Raw genomic sequence first — 21,655 nt, forward strand, 5'->3', positions numbered from 1 at the left:
AGTCGTCGGCTATTAAAAAAAGCGAAAATCAGTTTTGTTCGGCATAAATTGCATCTTTAGTGCGTACACGTCAATTTGTCATAATACTTTTCCGCAGTTTTGTGACGTCGCGTATCAAAAGGCACACTAGGCGGTTTCCGAAAACATCTTCACCAACCGCGGATGGCTAATGGTGACAAAGGCGTACAATCGGAAAGAAATGTTTTTATTTTGTTTGGCCTAATCATACTTAATCAGTGTGTACACGTCATCTTCGGATGGGAAGTTTTCATGGTTTTCAGGACGTCTCGTCCTAGACAGGCGAAATGGGCGTGGTTCCGAAAGTGCTTAAGCAACTGCACAGAGCTAACGCAAGCAGTGGACTAGAACCAAATTGGAAAACGTTCCCGCTATAGTGTCCCTGCAATCGAATCTTGTTTGTTCCCACCCTCAAGTGCAACTTAGAAGCCCTCATAAGCAACCCTATAAAAGTCATAAAGCAACAAAGAGACTCTCAACAACCTACTGAATAATCATCATCGTCATCAGCAGCGGCCTGTTTTATGTTGACTGTAGAACCAAACCCTATCCCAGTGATCTCCAAATAACTACAAATTGCGTCGGCCTGCATCGTACTATGTCTGGACATTTCCTAAGCCAATCAAGCCGCGTTATCTGCCCTCAGCAGCTGTTTCCTACCTAGGAAACCCAGTTTATTACTCTACTGGACCACGGTTACGTTATCGAGGCCATAAACGACTTGCTGAACTCATTTCTTGTTTTTAATCTCAACTAAAGCATGCCCTCTACACAAGCCCTCTCCTGCATCCGCACCATGATAGTCCTGGCTCCTAATGTTACGCGGACCAATTTCTATATCATAGCTCGTTGGGCCGTCCTCAACTTTGTGAGCTGCTTATCCGGCGAATTGCTGTATAATATATACGCTGTATTTTTTTATACCATAGGTATTTATTTTTTGGCAATCTATAAACTCTGCGAACGTGACGTTCTTGAAATGAGCTCCCTGGCGAGTCCGACGTACTTTACGGCTAATACGTGTGCTTCGGGTGAATAATCCACAGAAAAATCAGTTAAGTACATTTTTCCTTGGTGCCTTGGAGACATGCTTAAATATAAATTCTGGAGGCAGGGACGTTTTAGGTCGCCCCCAATTTATTTTTTAATTCTAAAGATCGTTTCTTATCCAAGATATTCAACATCAAATTTCAAAGCTGCATCGAGTCAATATGGAAACCGAGTGCGTCCCGCTTCTCCGTCTGATGGAAACGCCCCGTAAATAAGTGTGCGACGATATTTTAATAATGGCATCTCAGGGCAAATCCAGACACAGCACTTGCTTCCCATGCGTACAAAGCAAACCGTGCGGTATGAGTATACGCTGTGATTGGTCTTGACGTTCACTTTCCAACTACGCCTCGCATTCGCTCGGGGGGGGTTTCCTTTTGACATGATACCGGGGCTGCTTTTTCTGCGCTTCCAGGACGTTTGGTTCCGATATGTCCGGGTTTATTGATAGAAATTTGATGATGAATATTTCTGATCAGGTGCGACTTTACATTTTACAAAACATTTAGGCTGTAATAAAATGTGAATGCCTCCAAATTAGCAATTTAGGCAACTGCTACCAAAGCATTGTGAAAAAAGTTCAGTATTGATTTTTGTTTATTAGTCTTCTGACAGTTCCGTTATTAGCGCCAAAGTAAGTTTTCCTCATTCAGGAACCAATGTGCATAAACGCCACGTTCTCTGCGCCAAGAGTTTTTTATTGAAAAATTGTATGGTCTAAAAAATACCCTGTATGCTCTATTGGTAGAACACAGTGAATGTACACTTTCCAAGGATTCCGGTAAGCTTCTGCAGTGGTTAGTTGGAAGGACGTGCTTCTGAACTTATTTACCGAGCATTTATCTAAGACATGCCAACTCAATCAGGCATTTCGGATGTCTTTTTTTTTTGTTCGTCATATTCTCAGCTCTGCTACGGCTGCGTGGTCTCCTACACTTGCCGCAGCCTGGCGGTCGTCCACTTCCGGTGTCGCTGCGCCTACTTCCGGACAAAACGGACCCGCGAATTGTTCTGCGGGAGATCGCTAAGGCCGGGGAGAGCAACATCGTTCTCGACGTGGCTACGCACAGGCTTGGCGATCTATTCAGACATGTACGGGAAGCTTTTTGTGATTCTTTATAGAAACTTGGTGCTTAGGATTGGTTATTCCTACTATTGTGCGCCACGTTATACCCACCAGCCATTTATAAATGAAATGGCTGCATTCCGGCAACGCATGAAGATACAAACCAGGGGCCGAATTCAGAAAACTTTACTTTCGTAAGTACGAGTACTCTCCGCCATTTACCAACCGCTTTCGCTAATAATATGTCCAGCATCAGGACTGGCTGAAATTTTATCTTACGAACAATTTTAGCGCAATAAGGTGTTGTGAATTCGGGTTCAGAAGAATAACATTAAGACGCTTTAAGTAGATGATTCGGTTGACTGGCTGAGTAAAACAGAGTATTTTTTTCTAAATTCACAGTGGTGAAGAACCTCATCCAAACAAAACGCCATTTTGTCGGGCCTTGTTTGTCTCTATAATGTTTCATATTATGTTTACACACATCACAATAGCTGGCGCGGTAGCTTGCACTCACTCCGTGTAAAGTACCGCCACGCCATAAAGTGGCGGTACCTGCGGTACTTGCTACAATCTCACATGCATATCTTCGTAATTATCATCCCTTCTCAATGATTTCCTTATCCTACTTTCGGAAAAATATAAAGTAAAATATGAGTACTGCATTTTTGTACCTGATGGGGTATTTTTCTTTTTAATTTGCGTATTAAGATTAGAGTTGCAAATTCTTGTTATATTTTGGCGCAATAAATCGCATGTTTTTATGAGCGAAGTTTGAGTGTTGGTTATAATGATGTACTTCGAAACTATTGCGCACAGAATTGAAAAACAATATTCCAGGCAGAATTGCGAACTTGTTTTTGTTATTGTTATTATTGAAACGAGAGCTCCTAAGTGTTAACTATGCGCCAACCTATTTTCAGGCCCAAAGAATTGGAATCGTCAACGAGTATCACAACTTCATTGTCACTACACTGGTAAGCACGTACGCCTGTGCCTTGGTTGGGACAGTGTAGACCTTTTGATAAGTACTTCGAATTGTGTTTGCGTTTATATGCATTTCGGCTATCAGCAGCGGCAGATTTTATACACATTTCTTACATTTTCCTGTAGATTTACGTTTCAAGCGCCAAGGTCTCTTTTGAAAAATGAAAGCTGTTCTTTAGGAGTCGTCCAAAAGATTTCTTTTTCCAGTTCGGCAGTATAGATCCTCCCATAATTTCTTACTTTCTACTTCAATGTAACTTGAGAACTTCGTTGTACCCGTTGACATTCTTATTGGAAGACACAGAGATTCGAACTGTCAACGTATTTTCCGCACTGACTGCAGCAATGTAGGTTTCTGAATAGGCTCTTCGCCCACCCCACCCTGTCTTATGTACCACAAATGTCTTTCGTAGATGCTTGCCTTTGGCCTGAGACACGTCAAATAGTGGCGATCAAATGCCTCCTTGGATTCCTTCATTCGTCATGAGGCAATGCACGCCTAAAGGCACAATCACACGCGCGCCATGCCCGAGCGACGGCAACACGTGACAACGACAAGCGACAGGTTTGGCCGTCGCGGAGGGGTATCTGTCACCGCCCCAGTTTCTGGCCAGCCAGAAAATCTTCACTCGTCGCCCGAAAGTTCGTTTGGCGGCTTCAGCCAGTTACACGCTTTTGCACAACAGCATGGCAGCCGCCACGCTATCCATGCTGTGCGCTTCCACCTGATTTCGCTCTTGCTACTGGCTCTGCGTCGTGACAGCTAGCAACAAACGCTGAAATTAGTTTTCGCTTTGCCTCATCGCATGCTGACAACAACAACAAAGAAAAATGTTGACGACGCTTTGCCGTCATTATTGAGATCGGCTGTATGTTTACGCACTCTTAGGCGTAAGACGCCACCAAGAGCCGTAAAAGTGTTCGCTTGTACTTAGCAGATGGCGCCGCACCATTTAACGCTGGAAATGTGGAACAATTTTCTGCTGGCGATGACAGCATGTAAAAACTAGATCTAGCACACACTGTTTAAAATGTTGGCCCCGCAGCGCGTTTGCAATTTTCTTTACCGGCGTCAGTTTGTGTAACCGATTGCGTTTATTTTTACAAAAGAACTTTATCGCTACTTCTTTCCGCGATGTCGCGTGCATATGGTTGTCTCTCACAGCACGGTGGAACACAAGAGCCGCAGGCAGCGTTGGCAGCGTCTCAACCAGAGCAGCCCAGGAAATCTCGAGCTTGCGCCACCTGGACGATATTACATACATACATACATACATACATACATACATACATACATACATACATACATACATACATACATACATACATACATACATACATACATACATACATACATACATGCATGCATGCATGCATGCATACATACATACATGCTCCTCTATTGCAGCGGCTCAAGATGTATTACGCATTTCGTGCCCGCATAAGCGAAAGACGCCTGTGTGCAGGGAACAGCAAGCAGGAAGTGCTGGCTCACTGCTACAGAGATCTGAGTACGAACGCAGCAAAAGTAGCAGCGCGTTCAAGTGAACACCGTACATAACATATGTTTTACTGCATAAGTAACTAAAGAGCAACCATTATTTACTTCCCGCGCACTCGCGCGGGAAGAAATCCGGGCCGTGGCGACCGCATTTCGATGGGGGCACACTGCGACAACACCGGTGTATCGGGTATGGGTGCACTGTAAAGAACTCCTGCTGGTCAAAATTATTCCGAAGTCCCACACATGCCTCGTAATCATAGTGTGGTTTTCGCGCGTAAAACTCCAGAAATAAACAAGCATTTTATTTAATACTTGGTCATCATTTTGGCGAATGAATTAACATGATTTTTTGGGCAACTGTTTGAAAAAACGAACACAGTACTCATGACATTTTTTAGCGTAGTTAGTATAATTACGCGGAAACTAATAAAGTTGTGTTTTTCTCAACGCTTTAGGCTCGGTATCTGACGTTTTGTGACAATTGAAGAGAAATTACCAGGAAGTATCTATCAGCTGTGTAAATAGGTCTTAACAAAAATAAACATCAGGAATGTAGACGTTATTGCATGAGCAATCACGAGCAGTACTGTTTAGTAGGGTCGCGTATATCCTATTTAACAGCTTATCTACTTGATCTATCGTTTGGGCTCAGGAGCCGCAAACTGAAATTCCATATCGGAGCACAGACTGGCACAGAACCTTAAAAACTAACCCATGCAACTTAAAAGGAGTATTGAATTTAGGTGCACACAACTGCGCTGCTGGCATGCCTAAACGTTTCATGATATTGTCAATATGAGGGGACCGTAACATATGGTTGTCATGATAAATTCAAATCTACTTAACCGAACAGGAGAACAGTAGAAACACGCAAGAACATCCTGAACACTCACTACTGCCTAATTGAACGGACTAGTGCAAGTTATGACTGGTATGAGGGTTTCTAAACTAACCAGGAAAGCTTTTTTTTATACCTTAGTACGGCACAATAGGCGAATACTCACTTATACTCACCACCCAATATGTTCGCAGGCTCTCAACTCAATCACGCTCATTTGTACTCACACTTAACTCGCGTTTTTACTGACGCCCACTTATAATCACCGTTCCTCACTCGCGCTCATAATCACTTCCATTACCACTTACCTGTACTCACTCATGTTCATACTCGCATCCACTCACCGGCAGTCAGTCACGCTTATATGCTCACGCGCCTTAAGATCATCGTCAGTGATTTCCGTTCGTACTAACGTGGACTGGCCCTAGCTCCTACTGATACTCGCACTCGTTTATACTGACGTCCATTAATGCTTTTTTTTTCACTCACTGACGCTCTATGTCATGCCTGTATAATGAGTTTGAAGTGAGTATGAGTCAGATGAGGGGTTTCTCGTGAGTGAGTATGCCGACCCATTGTTTAAATGTCTTTGAATGGCATTTAACCAATCAAGTCTACAATTCGCATTTATTTATAAAGTAATTTTACTGCCAGGAAATATGATTACGATTGGAGCAATGTCATCAGCATATTGAAATAACGTAGCATTCGGTCGTAGGTGTGAACAATATCATTGATATAACTGCTAAAAATAAAGGGTACGAGAAGCCACATTTGATGTGCACCATATCCAAATGGCACAAATTAACTATATATGTTACCCTGGAGACTACGTGCGAATGGTTATGAACGTTATTGGAAAAATACTTTCAATAAGAAACTCGGACTCTAACACTTTCTCATTTGAGCAACGTGACATTGTGTTTTGCGGTGTCCTATAAGCTCTTGTCAAATCAAGGAAAACCCCAAGCGCAGTATTACTTTGTTCAATATTTATCCATACATATCAATAATTCTTCAAGTAAATCATGTGTACTGAGATTATGGCTAAAACCATATTGGGTGGATCTTATCACAGCAAATTTATCGCATATACATATCATGTATTGGAAAAAAATTCCGTCACTATGTGCGTTAACACGTCCATTATTGCAATTCGGCTTAAATTATTCTTATGTACTGCATTGCCTTAGTTATGCATCGTCCTAATTATTGAGATCTACCAAGCATGTGAGATTACGCCAGTTTCGAAACGTCGATTCCTTATGAGCATAAGTGCCTTTAGTTGAAAACAAACTGTATACAGTGTCTCGTGGTCTTACTCGCTCATAACTTGCCGGTTTGTTGAACGGCATTGCATTATTATATTTCCACAGCTCACCTCCAGTATTCGGTGGTACAATGGCCGAACTAGGAAGTGTTTGCCTTATGTAGTATACACCGGGAGTACCGGAAGAAGCTGTTTTACTTTTGTTAGCGACAGGTGAAAGGTACCGTTCAAGGAGATCGCAACACCGAAGGACGTTGCAGGCGCTAATGTTTTCAGCAAACTGTCATAAAAATTTTGTCGAGGCTTTCCTGTCGACTCGCTTAGCAAGCCACAGATCATTCTTGCATTACTATGACACTGAGAAGGTTTTTCCACATAGCATTATACTTTAGTTTTTCCTATCTGTGCCACAAGTGTAATGCGTACAGGTCGATATTCTTGTTGTATATCTGAAAACATCGCGGTACGTTCACAATACCTCAATAGATGACCGTTTTGAAAAAATATTTCTTCATTGAATCATGTTCATTCGGGAAAGTCTAGGCTTTAAACTAACTTTCTACGTGATTAGTAAAAAAACGCACTAAACTGATTTACCAATTGATTATGTGTACTCAAGTGGTTAGTAGTATTCATTGCGGCCCATTCAAACTTATTGAATAACTCATCTACACTTCTGTCAACTCTAATGTGTCCCACGCGATTTAGACGATTTTCAGTAGATGTATCATATGTGACACACAAAGTCGTAAAATGATGATGCGCCACATTTTTGTGCATTACTACTGCGCAAGTTTCAAGGTGTAAGCATCTAGATGCTATTTGACCAATACAGGACAACGTGAGCCTCGAGGCTGCATTTTTCTCGTGGGTGAAATTTTGTTGGGTAATATGTCTTCCGTATAATTTCAAGTACATAATTATTGTTTGATTCAAAGCAAAGCCCTAAATTAGCGTACTAAGCAGAAGTGGCAAAGATTTCCAAGGATGAGCTGGACGCATCCTGACAGATTTGACCATGCCTAGATATAACGGAAAACTTGGATGAGATACTGTCACCAAGTGCTGAGCGAGCTCTCGATCAAATGTTCCGCATAAGCTCGACTTTAGCGAATAATTCCAAGCAGTCTTGTCTAAAACAGAGACCTTTAGAAAGCTTGCGCCATTGACGATCCGACGAGAGAAAAATAAAAATGGTTTTTCGCTGTCCGGAAGTTTTGGCTACTTTCTGATTTGCTACGCTAAGTTATCGAACTGCGCAGGACTTGCACACGGTGGACCTTTCGGATCTTCAGAACTCGGGAACCAACTTGACTGGCTTCCTGCTTCTGAAAAGAGATCTCTGGGAGCAGGACATCGGTGCCGTACGTGAGAAGTACACTCAAACTGGCGTATACCCATTATTTCTCGCGCATCGGGTCTTCTGGAAGCAATTAAGGGTGAGTTCCTTACGGCGCGTATGTTGTCTTAGCAAGGGCTTGCTGACTCGTTTGCGCATTCAAAAGGTAAAAATTTATGTTGCAAACATAGCGGAGGCGATTTTGAATTAAGTGTTCTCATTCGTTTTTCCGTCTTCATTCGTGTTAGTGGAGAAAAAAAATATTGGAAGCAATGCAATATTGGTATCATAAAAAACAGTAAAATTGATATGGTATGGAAGTAAAAGCGATAAAAATTTAGTACTGACTGCTCTAATCATTTACTAAATTGATTAGAAGAATCCATTATTAGAAGTTAAACCTTTAAAAGCAAAAAGAAGCGCATACTTAAATCACCGCTCTGGAGGGTTCAGTGTTTATGTGGCTAATTTTATTTGTTAGGCGGGTATCTAAAGCTTGGTATAATTGAGCTGGTTGTATTTAGCCTCCATCTTGATGACATGTCATCTGCACTGAGCCGCCGCTATAATTCCAGGTTAGAAGCAATCTGCTGCACAACCAGACACTCGAAACATGCGTGCGTTAAACTAATTGCGAACAGTAAATGAGCGCATGCTAGGCGCTTCGTCACCGGTGCACTGCTTCATAAACCCTGCGTTTTCGTCCAGACAGACGCGGCTCTCACTCAAGACGCACTGAACATACTCGTGCGAGCCATCCAGAGCCTAGCCAAGGCCCGTACGCTGGATACGCCCCCCAAAGTCAGCTGCCGTGCCAATTCCGCGCCGAGCAACTGGGCGCACTCCGACATGCTCATCGATGCTGTGAAGAAGGTACGCTACAACAAGCACCCACATTGTTGTCAACAAGAGTGCCTATCAGCGAATGCAACCGTGCTCATTGAACAAGATAACAGCAGTGCCGACTTGCCTGATAAGACCACCCAGCTAAGAACCGGCTGACCCGAGTATTTTGGATGCGGCATCGAAATTTCTTTTCACTATTTTTGATTATAGCTTTACATTAAGAAGGGCTAATATAAGCTTAATTTGTGCCATAACGATCCCTTGCTGCTATCCAAATGCTGTACATTTTAACCGACTTAAGAGCGCTAAAAAAGACATTTGGCGTCTCTAAGCCCTCGATTTCATCTTTTTATAGCTCATGTATCCCCATTACAACCAATAATCTATGAGTGCATGAAAACATCACCTATAGGTTCGACATTGTCTCTGCTTGCAGCGATGCTTAGGATACTAATAGTCGCACAGCGCCGGGCCTATGCACTTTCCTATCTGTTCGCTGTGCACCTCCAATCATGAAAGACACACTTAGTCGTCGTCTTTTGAAAACTAAATTAGACACGTCCACAGCCCTGTCAGAACGTTTTCTCATTCTCTAGCAGCGAAACAATTATTCCAGGTTCTGGGCTTTTCTCGGTGCTCGGAAGCGCACCAAATTTTCTGTCGCATATTTTTTTGCGCACTGAAACTTCATATCCCTCTACGTGTATAGTATGTACACTCGTCGCCTGTCACCTATCCGGCTGGCGCTGTCTGCAGAAATAGACCGCTTGCCTGTCTCAGTGCACCTTTGTCCTTTCCACAACGTCATATGACGCGACACGTCGCAAGCTCTGTAGGAGCCTTTTCTCGGGTCCAAGTCGCGGTCACTTACGCGTGCGTTGCCTTCCAGCAGCCGGCACGGCCATTCGACGCTTCTAGGCTTAGATATTACATATAGGCACGCACATACCAGCGTGAAGTAAAAGGCGGATGCTTTAGGACAACCATTTCTTCAAACTAGGTATATATGTCCTGACCCTCGTAGGCGCCTTATAATTACTTTTCTTGGAGGACCCTGGTATTAGTCGAAGCAATCAAGGCTGGTGACAGGCATGTTTCTTCAGTGAATTAGGTGCGTATTAGTATCATATGTGTATGATGAGACGAACCTCGCAAACGAGGACATTGCAGTTTGTGCGTATTCGTTGCAATGTATTCTGATGTCCTTGCACATAATTGTGCCATCACTATTTTTTTACTGGGATGCTATTAGGTTGAGTAGACAACAGCTTTTCACCAAGAATATTAGCGCGCAGCTGCAACAGAATTTTACGGCGACATCCTTTCTTTGAGCTTGCCTTTTCAATGTGTCCCATACATGGTAAGCTGTGCTGCCAAGCTGCTTCACCAAGATACAAAGTGCAAGGAAAACACGACGCCTGAAGGGTAGCCTGCATTCAAGTGACGAATTGTAATTAATAGGAAAGCATCGTACATGCGCTATCGCGGTGGAAATGTGGAAATAGGTGAGAAGTTTCATTCCTTGGACATCTAAAAAATATTCATAGCGACATCACACATGGTACACATATCACCAAGAAAAAAAGAAATCCTGCCTCGGCAGCACCTCTTTCGAAACTATATAGTGTACGGGATCTTTGCCAATAGGAGCTACGGAACGTATTGTTCATTATTACATCAATAACAATAACAACTATTTTAAAGCTTTAGATTTTTTTACCTCGTTGCTCAGTTTCGCGCAGATGGTGCCGTTCGCAGGCTCAGAGCTTGGCGGCACACCGGAAGGTGCTCCCATTGGTTGAAGCGCAAGTGATGACGCAACCGGTTCCACAAATGAGAGATGACCATTGGATCGCGGTGACTCAAAGCTTCGTTAAATGGTTCCCTAGAGCACCACCAGATGTCGCTGTCCTCCGTGAATCACGGGTGGCAAAACCCACCAATTGCAGCGGTCGTCCTTCAATCGAACTCATTCCTTCTTTTTCATTGCATCTTAATCATGCTCTCATCATTCAGTTGTGAACAGGTCGACATTGCAACGACCATCGTCTTCGTTTCGTTTCGTCGTTTTCATATATTTGTCGTCATGCATTTCTTACCATAGCATCGCCGTGATGCCGTCGTATCATTGCATCATCGCCATTATAGCTTCATCACTCGATTCTCGTCATGCTCTCATCGTCAGGCCATTCTCGTGACCTCATCGTCGTCATACAGCCGTCGCCACGCCATCAGCGTCATCTCAAGCCCTTATGCCGTCTTCGTCATGCTATGATCGGTATACCGTCATAATATATCAAAAATTGTCATTGCAACGGTGTCATGCACTCTACATTCGGCTCCCATCATGCCGTCATCATCAACCTTTCGAAATCATATACAGTTGTCGTCATGCACTCGTCGTCATACCTTTGTCTTCAATCCATCGTCGTCACGCTGTAGCCGTTGTACCATAGTCATCGATTCAGAATTGTCATTGCACCGTCCTTGTGCAGCCGTACTCTAGCAGTTGTCATCAAGCCATCTCACACCGCCATTTTCATATAGTCGTCATCGTACAGTCGTCGGCCCGCCAACGTCGGCATGCACTCATCGTCATCTTTGTTTTCATACCATCGTCTTCGCGCTGTCTTCGTCATACAATTGCCATCATTTCAGAACATTCTTCTCATTCTCGCCATGCCGCCATTGTCATGCAGTATTTTGCTGCGCCCGTCTATGCAGAGAAAGCCGACGAGCACTCGAGCATCGCAGACGAGTGCAGCACTTTAAGCAGGGCTGTTAAAGAACATCCTTTATATACTCACATGTCAAGGACGAAGTAGGAACTTTAAACGGCCGAGTGATCCGGTCAGCCTGAGGTGGGGAACGAAAACGGTTAGCCCGCACTACAACTACCGCCTAAACAATGCCGTTACACACTCGCAAACGTGCTGTGCGTTTTTTTTTATTGATAACGGTATTTAGAGTGAGATTGATGCTTTTGTTTGGCATCGGCTGCTCCTCTTCTGTGAGAGGTAGTTATGCTCAAAATGAAGGCGCCTCCCAGCAAAAGCAGAAACACACCTGCTCGTTCTTTTTTTTTTTTCAATAAATGTTTTTCCTGCTCCTCGTCCTACTTGTTCATAATTTTGATAAATCGGACGGCTGGATAAAAAGCACAAAAACCTTCACGCATACAAATTTCACTTAAAATAACATGAATGTTCACACTATATAAAGCTTCCCACAACAATCACGTTCCCAAAGTATAAATTCTGGAGCACTTGCACTTGAGGTATCTCTTAAATGCAACATTCCAAGCACAAAACTCGCGGACTCGAAAGCAAAAGTCAGAGAGACATCACAATACAAGTAAACACTTCAAGACGAATATCTCTTGGTAAAAAAAGCATCCAAACCAACAACAATAAGAATCAACAAATGGAGGGCATGGCTATGATTTTGTAACATTTTGATATTCATGAGGCACTCATTGGTGTAGCTATTGTGCGTGCAGTGATGTGTTGCATTTTTTATGACCGACATTTTTTCTAAATGATTGTCGTCACCAAAAAACGTCGGACGAGGAGCGTCTAAATTTGCCTTTGTGCTTCCGTGGAAGATTTTGCATAATCAACTTACTGTCAGGTTATGAAAGACTATATGATTTACTGTCCTTCTGGCTGCGCCACACTCAGCACTTTATTGTGAATGATAAATGTCAATAAAGCCAGAGTAGGGCTTCGAGCACGGTGGCATGGTAAAGTCGTTTATTTTTATATAAATGACACAATAACTCGATAAAACGTAGAAGTAGTACATGTTACATTACAGAGACACGTTTATCCTCATAATACACTTACACAGCTTGTCAGAGAATGAGCGTGCGAATAATATTCCTATGTTATTTTGTCTTCATTCACGCAAGAAATCGGTTCAAACTATAAAAAGAAAATAGGTGTTATCAGTTAATAAGAAATTGTGATGCACTTGCACCTGTTTATCTCACGACAAAAAAATTCTTGGTAGTTAAAGCAGTGATCGCACATCGCTATGCTCGCTTTCTTGGCTACGACACCTTCTTTAAACAAAAATATAGTGGACGCACACTTTAGGCAATTCCACAAAATATTCAACCCGGCGAAAACGTAACAATGCCTATAAAGCACAGGTCTAACATGCTTTCACGGCCTTCAAATGGTTCTGGAGCTCAGCCGGGCTGGACGCCAGGAGGGCGCATGATATAAACAGAACACTGAATAGCCGAGCTGAATCCATAGCTCTGTAAAATCCGCATGCTAATGCGTACCCTTCGGCGATAACGCACAATTGAATTGTGCGAGCGTAAACAGCACAGGCTAAATTCGCGGAAGCGAAAACAAGCTCCCATTTAATCATTACACTAAGCGGGCACAAGGACATCCGATAACCAAATGGATGGCTAGTAAAATACTTGGTCAAAGTTTGTTTTTGATGCGACAGCGGATAAGATTCACCGACCAGCATATTAAGCAGGATCAACAGAGACAGCGAGAGAAGCTTATCCAACACAGGCGCCCTAATAAGCACGCCGTAACTTTTCCTATGCGCAACCAATTAACGATGGCGTGTACGTGGAACCAACTAACGATGTTATCTCTAGCTATATAGCTGCGTTGGCGGAAGCTACACATGGAAGTGCGTGCGTTCACGAGTACTCCGACGGCATAGAAACGCTGCCGGAGTGGAATATCGGTTAATTTTATGCTGCCTGTCTTGCAGAGGACATGTTTTCGAACCGGAAGATTTTAAGCTCGCGCTCAGGTGATTAGGCAAAGTCATCGGTATACATTATAGCTTATGAACAATAATAGGACGACACTGATGAGATGAGATAGCTTTCATAATAAATACAGCACGCGAATATGGAAGCTCGCAGGAAATCGGTAGCCTCCTTGTACGTAGAGAAGAGATTTAGTGGGCTTTGCCGTAAGCGTCATTGTTTTCGTCTTAGTGCACATTATGACTATAATAAAATGTGGTTTTTCGATTCGTTTCGCGTGGGAAAATGTCACGTGTATGTATCATTCCGCTTCAAATGAGGCCAATGGAGGTTGGTGATTTCGCTATCATGCTTACTTTTGGGACAGGCTCGCTTTTCCGGCCTGACTGGACCCATTTGGCTGGATGCTACGGGTCATCGAAGAAACGTGTCCCTGTACGTAGTGCAACTGAAGCGTGTGGGGCTGACGTCGGTAAGTGTGATGCTCGACTTTGAACGCTGACATGGCTGATTTTAGAGATTGCATGCCAACAACATGCACGTGTTGTCTCTGTCGCAATAGTATAGAAGTATACCAGCAATTGGCGTTTACTACAAGAAAAGATATGAGTGTAAGCTAAATACAAAAATACGTGTCGTCGTTATTCGTGTACCGCAGCAATGCGCTACTAGTATACGAGTAAATAAATGTTGCCTGCTTTTCAAGAGGAATAATATCGCAACACTTAATAACAAGTCGAATGTTCCTTGATCTTATGAACATTTACAGCGATATTTCTGGCAGTCTTCTGCACCACTGGAACATCTAGGCAACGACAATCTACATTGTTTGCTTGTGTACGTGTACGGGTCTGTGTTTTTGGGTTTGCGTGCGGTACGAGGATTTAGCAAGCGTGCTTGCACGCGCGCGTGCGTTGCTGTGAAGGTACAGCTTCTATGTAAACAATAAGAAAAAGCAACCACGTTTATTTACTGCTTACGGTTGCAAGCGCACTCGATCACGCAATCTCAGCTTTGTTTCTTTACTGAAGACCACCGGCCTTATTTGGAAAGACAACCTTGATAGAAATCAAACAAAACCTCTGAAAGCAGCATCAAAGAGTGCATCAATTCTCCTGGACGCGGCACTATGGGTAGGTTCCTTGCTTAGTGGATGCTTTCACTTGAGGAGTGTTTAGTTGCATGTATGTATTGCTGACATCTATACAATATGGGAAGACTCTCCAAAATGGCAAATAACTTCTGAAATATCTTGCACTTTTTCAAATGTATTCAAACATGAATCCATTTACGCTCTGTATTCGAAAAACCATCACACCGAGGCTGCTATGCCTAAACTTAAATTGAAACCATCCTGAGAGACACAACGCGTCAGTTGAAAATACTTTATTTAGGTGGGTGGAGGGTTACTGCACGTTTGAATTGAAAAAAGACGAAAATTGACGTTTTTGATGAATCAATCCCGGTCGCTGTCAAAAATAGCGTTTTAGCATGGTTTGGGCGTGGTTATTTGTGGCACTACATGTTGCACTATGCGTTGGGGTGGCCGTATGTGGCAACCGGTACGTCGAGCTCAATTTCATTAAGACAAGTTGGCAACTGCTTGAAGCACTGCGACCACATCTGGCGTTGCGACCAGAGGTACAACATCTCAAATGGCAGCGTCTGCGCATTCAACCGGGGGCACAACGTTAGAAAATGCTAGCTATCACGCACCCCTTTCTACAGTGCCACCGTGGTGTATTGCATGGTACCAACGCTATCAATGGTATGACAGGTACACGTGTTACCAAAGTGTTTGCTGCTGTGTTAGATTGCAAGTCTTCGGCATCCGCCCATGAAAATGGTTAGATGCTCACAACAGGTTGGGGTTATTTTCAAAATTATGCAAAACGGCTTTAAAAGTGGTCCTGCATAAGCTGGGAAGAAATATGGTTGATCCCTCTTTCATAGAAATCGGTAGAAATCGAAGTGAAACGTGTCTTCATAGAAGCTGTTGCATGTTTGCTTGGTGAAATTACGATCCGCTGCAGCGAAGTGCACACGATTTGCGGGCCGGCGACCGTGTTGCAGGTTTTCTTGGCGAGAGGCGTCCAGCGGCCAAGTCGCTTAGGCGACGGTACCAGCATTTTGGTCCGACTCCGTAATTTCTTGGGCAGCCAGTTGAGTTGCTATGCGCTCGGCTTTAGGTATGCGAGTGGAAGATTTCACAGCGTGTGCCCCGAACGCGCAAAGGCGTTCTGCTTCAAGCTGGCGTGTCTCTCGCCGGGCCAAAGCGACTTTCGCCCGTCGATGCCGCTGCCTTTCTGCGCCGCTCAGCACAGCAGTTTTCTTACTTATTGCCATCGCAAGCGAAGCAGTAGGCGGCGTGTGAGCACTGCTGTTGCATGTTAAAGCTGCACTCCGAAGGCGACGAGGGGCCACAGGCTAATCCGACGCGCAAACAGACCATGTGCGCAAAGTGCCAACACCAGGCTATACCGCGTTGAAGCCTCCGCTGCGCTTTACCTACCGTAGCGCTCTCTGTCGATGCTCATTATTGTAACGATGCAGTACTCCGCTTCACCGCTCCTAGATGGCAGCGCCATCCCTGTCAACAGAAGTGCCAGGTGTGCTTAGCTATCGCCTAAGAGGCGCGAAGGCGAAATCCTTGTAAAGCCTGCTCTAATTGATCTCAATCCACCTTATTCCTCCTTAATCCCCCCTAACCCAACTTAATTATTGTTCATACACCTTAAACGACCTTAATCCACTCTAATGCTCCTTAATACACCTTACTCCACATTAATCGACCTTATTCAATTTAATCCACACTAATCGACCTTAATCCGTCTTAATCGACCTTAATTGAGCCTAATTCACCCTTATCCATCTTAATCCTCGTTCATCTACCTTAATGCACTATAATCCACTTGAATCCTCTTTAATACAACTTAATCCACCTTATTCGACACCAATTCACCCTAATCCACCCTAATCAGCTTGAATACACCTTAATCCAATCACTAATCAATCTCTTATACACGGTTGGACATGATCTAAGGCTTTCGCCTTAAAACATATTTTGCTGTTGGAGCCGAACGTCAAATCCGCTGCATCCTGTAGTGGAAGTTCATCGCGGACCCCGGCATAAAACACTTTCGTGTTAAAAAAAACTCATTCCAAAGTGGCTTCATTGGGAAAACCATCTTAAACACTAATGCAACGTCAAACTACATATGTTTCGATTCACTGCGTCCTCAAAATATGCCGACTCTTAAAGAAGAAAGACCACTAACGTACCGACATATTAAATAACCTCTTTCTGACAGTGAAAGACTCTACCGCACGAATTTAAAATGTTCAAGGCTAACTGTCCGTCGATGTACACTGGGGAAACAAAAAAATGTAAATGATAGAATATTGCAAGAGAGAACTATGCCAAAACTTACGCTAGAGTACACGGTGCCGTCGCCGACAATTGCGAAAATGACTACCACGAAATTGCTTTCGATGAAACAGAAATATTGCAAAGAGACCACAGCCCTCGAAAATGGCTCTTACTAGATGCCACACGACATCAATCGTTCGAACAGCTACGTGTACATTCTGAATTCCTTTACGTCGAAAAGCAAGCGGCGTAAAGCAAGCGGCGAAAAGCAAGCGCATTCGTGAAACGGTGCAGGAGGGGCGCATGTCACGTGTCCTTTGCTGCTGAAAAACCACGACCACCACTTTGCTTTGCCCATTTGGCTGGACGACCGCAAGTCTTGAGCCTCAGATGCAATAAACGTGATTTAAAGCAGAAAAGTTGCGCTTGACTTGCGAGCCATCCTATTGCTAAGAGCATGAAATTTATCAAGCTTTCAGAACATTCTAGGGGACATCAATCCCTGGTTTCCAGCTGGAAACTTCGCGCTCGGATGTTATCGCACGACAGACCGAAACACATTGATTTCGTGGATGAAGCGTGGCGTATGACTCAACGAAACGAGTACAAGTCACACCACAGTTTGTTTTCAGCACAGCTGTGCACAGTAGAGTTAGTGATGTCTGTCTACATCGCACTCAGTATGTGGAGTTGCCGGAAAGTACGATACACCGTGTAAAGGTACCACTCCTGAATCAAAGACGTGAAAATTTATATTTATATAACCTAAATCATTCGAAGTTATCGCTACCGTATTCCGAACTGCCAGTGAGGGAGTGACATTAGCTTATATAAGCAAGCGAAGGCAGAACATTTTGCAGTTGCTGATGGAGTTCCGAGTTGGAATGCGCGCGCGACACGCAGCACGGCAACGTTGTTTGGCGTGTCCTAGAATACCGTCTCCGAAACAAAATAGCTCCGCTAGTGCTTTTTTCCATTCTACGCCACCACAGTAGAAGTGGCTGCAAGGGCGATCCACATAGGTCGCGAAGCTTCGGACGAAAAGTGGTTCAGAACCAATTGTCACCGATATCAGCAAGGTTGGTTATGGCAGCATCGACTGAAGTGCAACTAAGCGAGGAGGGAACAAACACTGAAAATAAAAAAAAAGCATTTTTATTATTATTTAGGCGAGACACAATGTGATTATTTCATCGAAAAAAATCTTATTCAATTTTATATGCGCTCGGCGAAGAAATAAAATACATATCTAGTTTCCTCTATCACTAACAATAAATACCTCTTTCATAAGAGGCCCACTAAGAAAAGGGGTCATTGGCGCCGTTATCGCTTGCAATGCTATGCAGCCCTTGAAGTGTGCAGAAAGGCGCGCTCGTAAGTTCACCTCTTACAAAACGCCCCCCTCATAGGTTGTGATGTTTTGCTTGCAACGGTTGCCTGAATTCTGGTCGCGCGGGAGGTTTCATTGTTTCTCAGTAGTTGGTTAAGCGTGCCGTATAATTGTTTACTTTAACTGTTTTCGTGCGGCTACGCGGGCTTGTCGTCTGACGATGCAACTAGTACTCTACACCGAAAGCTTTCGTCGGCCTGCAAAGAAACGATGTTCATGCAGGCGTGCGGTTCCGACATCTGTATCGGCTGACATTTTGCGGCAACGCTTTCCGCGCTGAAAGCTCGAAACGCCCATCGAGTGCTAATGGCGGGGCTTTTGAAAATACAACTCTAAAGGCCGGCCACCAAAACGAACTTCGCTCCTTTGAGAACTAAACATGACGTCATTTTCGCTTTAACGGATATTGCCTCACATTATTTTTTCTTCCGCGGGAAGTGTTTCCTCGTCCCACAAATGGCGCTAAGCCCCATGAACCACCGATGAACCATGGCATGTTTTGAACGTACGGGCTTGTATGGAACTTTCGTTGCTGTGGGTGGTAACCTAACCACCTCAGATATTTTTATTTTTCTAACATTTCAAGTAAACACGCGCATCGAGTTCAGAATGCCGTCACGACCAACGGTGCCAAACGCTACAGCTCTGCGCGCCGCGGGCACGCCGCAGAAAAAAAAAAGAAAGAAAAAGAAAAAAATAAAAGAACACAAACAATGCCGTCCTCCTTTCCTGGCCTTTCCGGTATCCCCAGCGGTCGTCACGATGTCACCAGGGTGCATCAGGTGATGTCAACGGCGGTGACGATGTCCATTGGTCGAACAAGAATCTACTACTGCCGGTTAGTCTGCTAGCAGGTATACGCGCCCTCCCTACTCTGCGTCGTCGTGTTGCTCGCTTGTGCACACTTGCAAACCGGGGTGCCAGTGCCTTGGCCCTATGAGGCCTGGGCACATGCGTGTCATGTGAGGGCTGTGCGTTGGCGCTGGGCCCTTGAAGGGTCCAAACTCGCTCGCTTAATAAAGTTTTTCCATCCATCCATCGCGAATCGGCAATTAACAGCCCGCAACGCAAGTGCCAAATCGCTCGCGTTGCAGCACAGTCGTGCTTAGCGGTCTGATTAGCTGCGCGAACAGAGTACGATGGTGTTGGCCTTTCTAGACTTGCGCGCAACACAGGGTCCATAGCAGCACGCTTGGCATGAGCACGGGCCGGCACGGCAGCAACAGCGGGTAGCCGAGAAGCGCTGAGTCGCGGCTAAGGCCCGTCCACGTTACCGGCACGGTAACTCGTCGTACGCCGTGTCCCTGGCGTCCGTTCTAGCACACCTGGACAATCGACCACTGTCAATTGAAACCATTCTCGCGTGTCGTCGACAGAAGACATCGCAGCTGAAAGCAACGAAGGGACTGCTTAGGTTTTTAAAGGAAACGGGCTTGGACAAGCGGCTATGACAGTGATGTCACGTACCACGCAAGAGTGACGAACTGTGGCTGACGATGTGTGTGCTGTGTACGTTATGTGCTCTCTCTCTCTCTCTCCTCCCCATCTTTCATTCCCCCTCACCCCGCTCCCATGTGTAGGGTAGCAAACCGGTTGTCCTGAACTGGTTAACCTCCCTGCCTTTCCTTCTCCACTCTTTCCTTCCTTCCTTGCCATTCGCGGGCCACCGTTCGACGGTGGTTTTGCTTACGAACGGCGAGATTTCCTTGCCGTAGAGAGGATGAGACCGGGACCCATTTGTGCGGCAGCCTCACCACCGCTGATCGCTGGAGGGCGCCGATATCGTTGCTATAGGCCTTTTCCGGCAGGCCTTTTCCGGTTCCGAGCTCCGACAAGTATCGGAGCTCTCGCTCATGTTTAACTTTTGACAGTGAATATCAGTTTGCATAAAATATACAATTTATGCATCGCTTTAACTAGCGGAAAATATTTTGCTTGGAATAGAAGCGGCAGCCGATGTTTTCGTCGCCGGTGGCGGAGGCACGTAGCTTCGAGGCCGTCGAATGGTCCGTTGATCGTGCGGTGCGTGGTGCGCCGGCCGAACTGCCGTCTACTTTGGACACCTCTCACGTGGCAGACGTTCCACGGCACTGGAGGCTGGTTAGCCGTCGGTATATTTGCCGCTAGCGCGGACGCACCTTAACCGAAAGTGGACAGTGTTTTGAGAAGCGCGTTGTGATGACATGTCACGTGACATTTGAAGGCGCACTCGGCGAGGAGGAGAGACCAGCCGACGAGGAGATAGCGAAGGAAAGAGCGAAACGTTCGAGGGCCGTGTTTCGATCATCAAACGCGTGTAACTGCGCTATTACGGCATGATTTCGAAAAATTCTCGCTGCTATGTGTTCGTTGTAGACTCGTGCACAACTGCGACACGACAACTAAATTTCAACCTCTGTGTGGTTCAGGGGCCCTTAAATTTTGTTGAGTGTACTGAAGTGATTTTTAAATCTCACGGGTGGCCGTGGACGAAACTCAGTTTCTCCGGTGGAGGGAAAGGGGGGTGGAGGGGAGTGGCAGGCTATTGACGTGGTATTACATGGCAGGATTCCACCCCTCCATTCCTCCCTCGCCACTGGGGAGGACGACATCGGGGGGTAGCCAGGTGAGCACATCGAGGCAGCCTACACGAGCCACGCGTAAGTGTGTTCCTTTTAACAGTGGGCACACCTGTACATTTACACCTGTTACGCTTCTATCCAAACCTGGAGATAGAACAGGCTCTTCCATTACCTAAATCTCGAAGGGACGTACGCACCCTGCCTTCGATATCGGATACAAGAAAGGCCCTTTTCAGGATATGTACATGGTGGCGCGCCGGAACATCCTCATGTCCACAATTTGACACAACATGGACGGGCACGCCGTGCCCGCCTTGGCGTCCTAAGTTTGCGCACCTATCTGTAAAAAAATTACTCGAACCCCAGTGCTGTTCTTGTAAGGAAATAGAAGCTGTTGAAATCTTGCGCGATTTGCTGACCGAGACAGTTGCTTGCAAAGAGTGCTGTTTTTCTGACGTAACTTGTATCACACGGTAACTTCAAAACAATCTTCCAGGGTCATTGGCATTTTTGTTGCTTTGGTGTGATGTTATGTTTTTTATAATATAATATCAGGATAACGTTTTTCTGCGTTAGTGACAAGTGATACGCCTTGCTGTCTTCTTAACCATTTTAGCATGAGTAGAAACGACTCATGCTTGTCGCAGGAAAAGCGCTCACTCTGGTATACGC

At 44.8% G+C, this 21,655-nt stretch overlaps 1 protein-coding gene across 1 annotated transcript in view; it reads left to right on the forward strand.

Annotated features, from left to right (window-relative positions):
- Positions 1-21,655, forward strand: part of LOC119462304 (glutamate receptor ionotropic, kainate 2-like) — a 114,461-nt gene that overhangs the window by 80,852 nt on the left and 11,954 nt on the right. The window contains exons 4-8 of the mRNA XM_049672927.1: positions 1,976-2,160; positions 3,058-3,111; positions 7,996-8,172; positions 8,781-8,945; positions 14,030-14,134. Coding sequence (XP_049528884.1) covers positions 1,976-2,160; positions 3,058-3,111; positions 7,996-8,172; positions 8,781-8,945; positions 14,030-14,134 — 686 coding nt within the window. The remainder of the gene's footprint in view (positions 1-1,975; positions 2,161-3,057; positions 3,112-7,995; positions 8,173-8,780; positions 8,946-14,029; positions 14,135-21,655) is intronic.

Source organism: Dermacentor silvarum, chromosome 8 (assembly GCF_013339745.2).
Source record: "Dermacentor silvarum isolate Dsil-2018 chromosome 8, BIME_Dsil_1.4, whole genome shotgun sequence".
Taxonomy (NCBI): domain Eukaryota; kingdom Metazoa; phylum Arthropoda; class Arachnida; order Ixodida; family Ixodidae; genus Dermacentor; species Dermacentor silvarum.